The sequence below is a fragment of the Helianthus annuus genome, chromosome 6 (genome assembly GCF_002127325.2).
Source record: "Helianthus annuus cultivar XRQ/B chromosome 6, HanXRQr2.0-SUNRISE, whole genome shotgun sequence".
Classification (NCBI taxonomy): Eukaryota; Viridiplantae; Streptophyta; class Magnoliopsida; order Asterales; family Asteraceae; genus Helianthus; species Helianthus annuus.
In genome coordinates, this window is record NC_035438.2 from 22,980,455 (window position 1) to 22,986,948 (window position 6,494).

The window sequence follows — 6,494 nt, forward strand, 5'->3', positions numbered from 1 at the left end:
TATTATTTAAACTAAATAGTAATGATAGTTGTTGTGGAAACTTCTGGACAATTTGTTTCGCTCAGTGCCATGCCCCGATGATTCCGCCATCGGTTGGGGTGTGACAGTATAGGTGATGGTGGTGGTACCAGAGAGAAAGAGCAGGGAGAGAGAGGGGGGATAATCTGTGTGTATGTATATATTTATTTAATACTTATTTAATTTATTTTGTTTTATGATAAGGGCATTTTAGTCATTTAACACCAAAAACTAACCCCATCCGTGTCAGCAGGGGCGGACCCACATTGGTGCCACCGGGGTCCCCGGACCCCAATCTTTTTAAAAAAAAAATAGTAGATTCGGTATATTAAATTGTATATGGACCCCATAAATACAATTAGGTGGACACCATAGAAATAAAAAGAAAGCTGGTGTAGTGGTAAATCTCCCTCTTTTCCACCAAGAGGTCATGGGTTCAATCCTTGATAAGCCCATTTTTCTTATTTTTTTAAAAAATCTAGTTCAAACCTCACTTTAACTCGACCCGAACGGGGACCGACCCGAAAATGGACCCCATTAAAATAAAATCTTGGGTCCGTCACTGCGTGTCAGGGACTATCCGAGAACAAAAATTGAAAACTTGAGGATTATTCAGGTAATTTTAGAAAGTTGAGGACTATAGGTGAAAAAAGGTGAAACCAGAGGGACTAGCCGGACATTTTTCTCTTTTATACACGTTAAATGCACCCAAAATATAAAAGTATGGACGTCAACGAGACATCCATCCTGTGATTCTGAAGCAAAAGCAAATGATTTTCCAGGGGGTTTCCGTAAATTAAAACCTTACCATACATACATACAACAACAATACCCTTCAATTTCTTGTTTTTACTTCTCTGTTCATCTGATCATATCATCATCAAGATAGCTTTGCAATCAGATCACTGATCAATCAATCATGAACATCTTCAAGAAGAAACCCACCCCCAAAGGTAGCCCTAATTTCTTTCTTAATTAACTTTTTTTACATCATCAATTACTTCACCGATTCATGTTTAATTGCCAGAATTCATGTTTGTACACTTGTTAATTTCTATTTTTCTTTTATTGATCATCTTATTTTGTTTGAATCAGTTGGTAACATGTTATTATTCTTTGTTATTGTGATGCAGAAGCACTTAGAGAGAGTAAAAGAGAAATGTCCAATGCTACTAGAGGTCAGATCTATCATAAATCAATCAATGTATTGTAACATGGTATATGCTATAGTTTGATAATAATAATAATAGCCATAAATTTTCTGCATTGGTTTGACCTTGGGCCATAGTCAACCCTTATCTTGACTGCCAAAAGCTGTATACTTATTAGCATAACTGTCGAATACGCACTCAAGGTGCTTAAAAAGCGAGGGCTTTTTAGGCGAGGCTTGTAGTATAAAATGCAATTTTTAGGGGTTTAAAAATGTTTTAGGCTTCTTTAGGGCTAGTTTAGGTTGATTACAGGCTTGTTTAGGGTTGGTATAGTTGTTTCAGGCCTGTTCAAACCTGTTCTGACAATTTTTGGTCGGAATTTCGTCGGACCCTTGCCTGAAAAATGCGCCTGAGGGCAGTGGCGGATCTAGGATTCACGCCAAGCCGTAACGTTTTATAAATAAGCTGTAACGAAATCGAAAAAACATCAAATTTTTCCAAAATTTACACTAAAAACGTCAAATTTTTCCGAGCCAAGCCGTAGCGGAGGTTACCCCCCGGTAACCTCTAGGTCCGCCCCTGCCTGAGGGCCTGAAAGTGGGGCTTTTGAAGTAAGGCGATAAGGCTTTGCTGGGCCTGAAAAGTGGGCCTAGACACGGGCCTAGGTAAGCCTTGACAACAATTTCCAATTCCAATTGAAATGTTTAAATTCAAAATCCAATTCCTTCAAATTCTAATTCCTATACAAATTGCAATTCCAATTCCAATTCCAAAACATTCCGCGAACCAAACGCCCCCTAAGACCATGTGTAGTGGTTTAGCTCAATAATGCCCCCACCATGGGGCGTTTTGCGACACGTGGCAGTCCAGTCAGCATGAGGCATTATTGGGGGTTATTGCAAAAGTGGCGTAGTGGGAATAATGCCCAATAACGCCCCTTCCATTAATTACACAATATCTTTTTTTTTTTAAATTAAATAATGCAAAAGTTTCCACATTGGTCAGTCAACCCTTCCACAAGCCCTTTTAGGCGTTCTTTTAAACACGCCAATCCAATTTTTTTCAAAAAAAACGCTAAAAAACGCCCTATGTAGTAATGGGTTCCAGGGGTTTTTGGGCGTTATTTTTGAAATTTGAAAAAAAAACGCCCCACTACGGGGGGTCTAATAGCATGTCATCTGATTTGATGAAATTGTTAGAGTGTATAATGTATGCAAAGGCTTTGCAAACCACCAAGCATAAAGAATCATACAATCGAATATAGACAGAACACTAGCATAGTAGTATACTAGTATATTATCGTGGCAGATGAATAATTCTAAAAACCTTTAACCAAAAGGAGTTATCAGTGGCGATCTAGAAAATACTTATAGGAGTAACGTTTCAAAAAAAAGGGGGAAACGAAATCGAAAAAACGTCAAATTTTTCCAAAATTTACACTATCGCCGGAGCATCAAGGGGTAGCGGGGGCTACCCCTCTTATAAAGCTACATCTGCCCCTGGGAGTTATACTGTTGTACCTCAAGCCTACAGAATCATATCACCTTCATTATGTTTCACATTTGTTATTCGCCTGTTTCGTCATCAGACTAACGACCATTACCAACATGAACAACAAAAGTATCTTGCTTGATGGTGTGTTGATTCTTCTGTTCTTCACTTGAAAGTGTATATCTTTCCTCTTATATATATTTTTTAGAATATGGATATGTTGGTTTTGAACTATATGTATTGTGGTGTAGGTATAGAGAGGGAAATCGCTTCATTGCAGTTAGAGGTATGTTTAGAGCTTCATGACACTGGAGCAAAAATAATGGCAAAAATAAAATAACTAGCCCATTGGGTTTGATGCATAATCACATACGTACATACGTTTGTCATAAAGAATACTGGTGTCTTTTACTTATCAGGAAAAGAAGCTTGTTGCGGAGATAAAGAGAACCGCTAAAACAGGAAATGAGGTAAGTTGTTTACTTTACGTTCATGTGTCATATATTAAGAAAAATGAAGTTGGACTTTTTTGAGCACTAATGTTGGCTTGTATAGGCAGCTACAAAGATTTTAGCACGTCAATTGGTGAGGCTTAGACAACAAATAGCCAACCTACAAAGTAGTCGAGCTCAAATGAGAGGCATTGCGACCCATACACAGGTGTGTGTGTGTGTGTGTTTATATATATTGTCATATCATATGATGGTTCTTTTATGCTTTTAACTTCTCGCAGGCGTTAGCTGCACACTCTTCTGTGGCTGTTGGGATGAAAGGTGCTACTAAAGCAATGTCAGCAATGAATAAGGTAATAAGTACCCGACTACCCATACAGTAAAGTATCATTTTTTATGAGTGTCTTTATGATAATAAAGCCTTGGACTAAAGAGGGAGTTTTCAGTTATTCTTCTGTGTTTAATGAATGATGGCCACATATGATAAGATAAAGAAAAATCCTATTCAGTTTTGAATTTTTCGTCATTTATTGTTGAGTGGGATATTTCATCCCATCTATGAATTTGGGATTTAGTTTATTTATAATGCGTCAAAGTGTCAAACGGTAAAATTATAAAAACTTATCTGAAAAAGAAGCAGGTTAAACAGCTTAAAAGTTGCCTAAAGTATACTTGTAATTGGTAAATTGCCTTTTAAAAAGATTTTATAGTTAATAAAAGGGGTTAAAAAAGTATTCGCGGGTCAACCCAATCTTTTTCTCATCCACAGTTTTGACTTTTGACCCGTTAATATAACCAGCCTGACCCACTTATCTTTCCTCTTATAACTTCTTGCATTATTTTAATCGACTTTGTTATTTATAATCTAATTTCACCAATAACTAAGAATAAACACTCTTATATGTTGGCAACCAACTGTATTGTCATATTACTCATGTAAATGTGTTATCTGCAGGAAATGGCTCCTGCAAAGCAAATGAAAGTGATGCAAGAATTTCAGAAGCAATCTGCACAAATGGATATGACCGTAAGATACCGCACTCACTTCCAATATAAATTACAAAAAGATCTTTATTTTTTTGCATGCGTAGGGTTTATATATGACCGTAAGATACCGCACTCACTTCTTCCCTATCTTTCTGCAGACTGAGATGATGTCAGAGGCCATAGATGACGTTCTTGACGATGATGAAGCTGAAGATGAAACTGACGAGCTAACAAACCAGGTAATCTTTATAAAGCTGTTTTTTTAGCCTGAATGATTATGGGTGTTTTCGGATATTCATTTTGAAAGTGATCACGTGACATTGAATAATCAAAATCAGATAATTAGCTATAATAATTATGTATCTACCATGTTGTATGTTGCAGGTGCTAGATGAGATTGGTGTTGATGTGGCGTCACAGGTTTGTAGCTCTAACAACTTACTCCCTGATTTTAACCGCCTGTTGTTATGTTAGTTGACTGATATGATTAATATTTTACTTTTTACAGTTATCATCAGCCCCCAAAGGAAAAATTGCTGGGAAAAACACCGAGGACGCTGGCAGGTGAAATTCTTGCTAAAAAGCCTAAAAAACATACCGTCTTTTTGACATTTTCAAACGAATGGTTGTCGGTTTGCAACAAAAACAAATTGGACAAAATATATTCTGTCATTATATGTCAAAATTGATATCTTAAAACATGTTGGTGTTTATGATGTATGCAGTTCTGGCATAGATGAGCTAGAGAAGAGATTGGCAGCCCTAAGAGGTTAGAATCCCATGTGGTCAACTAGTCATGACTTTATCCACACAGTTCTGCACTTTTGTACATGTCTCAATCAATCATTTGATGTTATCACAAATCCATTATTGTAACTTCTAGATTTGGTTTTCTAAGTGTTGCCCAGATTGTTAAGTCGCGTCGTATATTTGTTGAGAGTTATATTGTGAACTGGTTTGAGACATCATGCATTGATTGTAACTTGTAAACCAGGGGGTGGTTCATGTGGGTTTAAACATAAATGATGACAGTTCACCAATGTAACACACTCTAATTTTTGTACTCAATGAACTCATTTATTACTTAAATTTTGTTAAAAATAGGTCCCAACTTTTCAATTTTGTAGTATCAACTTTTCAATTTTGTAGTATCCTTATGCTTAGAACTAACTTATATGTTTTGAAGCTAATCTCGAAACTATCTCTGGGTCACTTACACTTTATGACCTGTATGTTGGACTCTGTATGTCCAAGACACATATTAAATTGATGTGGCTAGTACGTTATGATCCAAGTCGGGTCATACCCAATAACAAGCTAGACAAATACTTATAATATTTATTTATGACATGATCAAACATATAGATATTAACACTTAGAATATTTAGAAATTGGTTTTCTAAATAATTGTACTTGAGAAACTAATAAATTATATGGATAATTTATTTTGAGAGAATATTTTATTATGTTATTTAGTGGGTTAAATAACATTTTAAAATGTTGCATAAGTCTTGTAAACATATGATGTTATAATTTATAAAAGTTATAAAATAAAACCAAGACTTAAATAAAAGAAAAATTTTGAGATTTTTTTTTCTAAAAAAACACAAGTAGCCCCCCCCCCCCCTCCCCCTGGTGTCTTCCCAAGACTTTTTTTGACCAATGAGATTACATGCAATTTTCATAATTAGATGACTCATGATTAGGTGATTTGGGTGGCAACATCTCTCACACTTTTAATAACATTTTGTAAGACAAAATCATAGTGGATGAGCTTGATAACTCCTCTCAAATTTTCGGCCAAGATAAGGTTTCCAAAAGGGGTTCAAGTTTGATTTTAAGTGTAGAAATCCTAGCAAAAATCAAAGTGTTTGTTGGAAGGCTTGGGGTATACAAGCTTGAGGTCTTCTCCTTTGAAGATTACCGTTCAAGAAGCATCATCCTTTTCACCTACTTGTTCTTCGAAAGGTAGTATTCTAAAACACCCTATGGTTGTGTTAGATAGCATGCATCTTCGTATATGGATCCGGGTTATTGGGTTTTACATATATAATGAGTTTTATATCTTGAAAATAACATGTTTTAAATAATTATTCCGCTACGTTTTTATTTTATATGGATAAAATTACTTTGATAACCATGTGAAAAACCCAACAATGGTATCAGAGCCAGGTTATATGAGTGCATGCTTCATAGAATTTAAAATTTTCGGTTTTCGGGTTTGGTTAAAACCCTATGGCCGAAATTTTAAACATGGTTATCCCTTTGTTTTTCAAGATTATTTTCTTACAATCTTGAAAAATTATATCATATGGATGATTTGTTTGTTTGGACAAAAACCCACTTTTTCGGTTTTTCATTCTTGGCCGAAAATGGGGTTTAAAAGGGAACCATT

At 35.7% G+C, this 6,494-nt stretch overlaps 1 protein-coding gene across 1 annotated transcript; it reads left to right on the plus strand.

Annotated features, from left to right (window-relative positions):
• Positions 1-741: 741 nt before the first annotated feature.
• On the plus strand, positions 742-5,188 carry LOC110864974 (vacuolar protein sorting-associated protein 2 homolog 3). The gene is made up of 11 exons (XM_022114145.2): positions 742-971; positions 1,152-1,196; positions 2,912-2,946; positions 3,080-3,130; positions 3,216-3,320; positions 3,394-3,465; positions 4,068-4,139; positions 4,258-4,338; positions 4,484-4,519; positions 4,608-4,663; positions 4,825-5,188. The coding sequence occupies exons 1-11, from the start codon at positions 938-940 to the stop codon at positions 4,871-4,873; spliced, it is 636 nt and encodes a 211-aa protein (XP_021969837.1). The 5' UTR covers positions 742-937; the 3' UTR covers positions 4,874-5,188.
• The last annotated feature ends 1,306 nt before the right edge of the window (positions 5,189-6,494 follow it).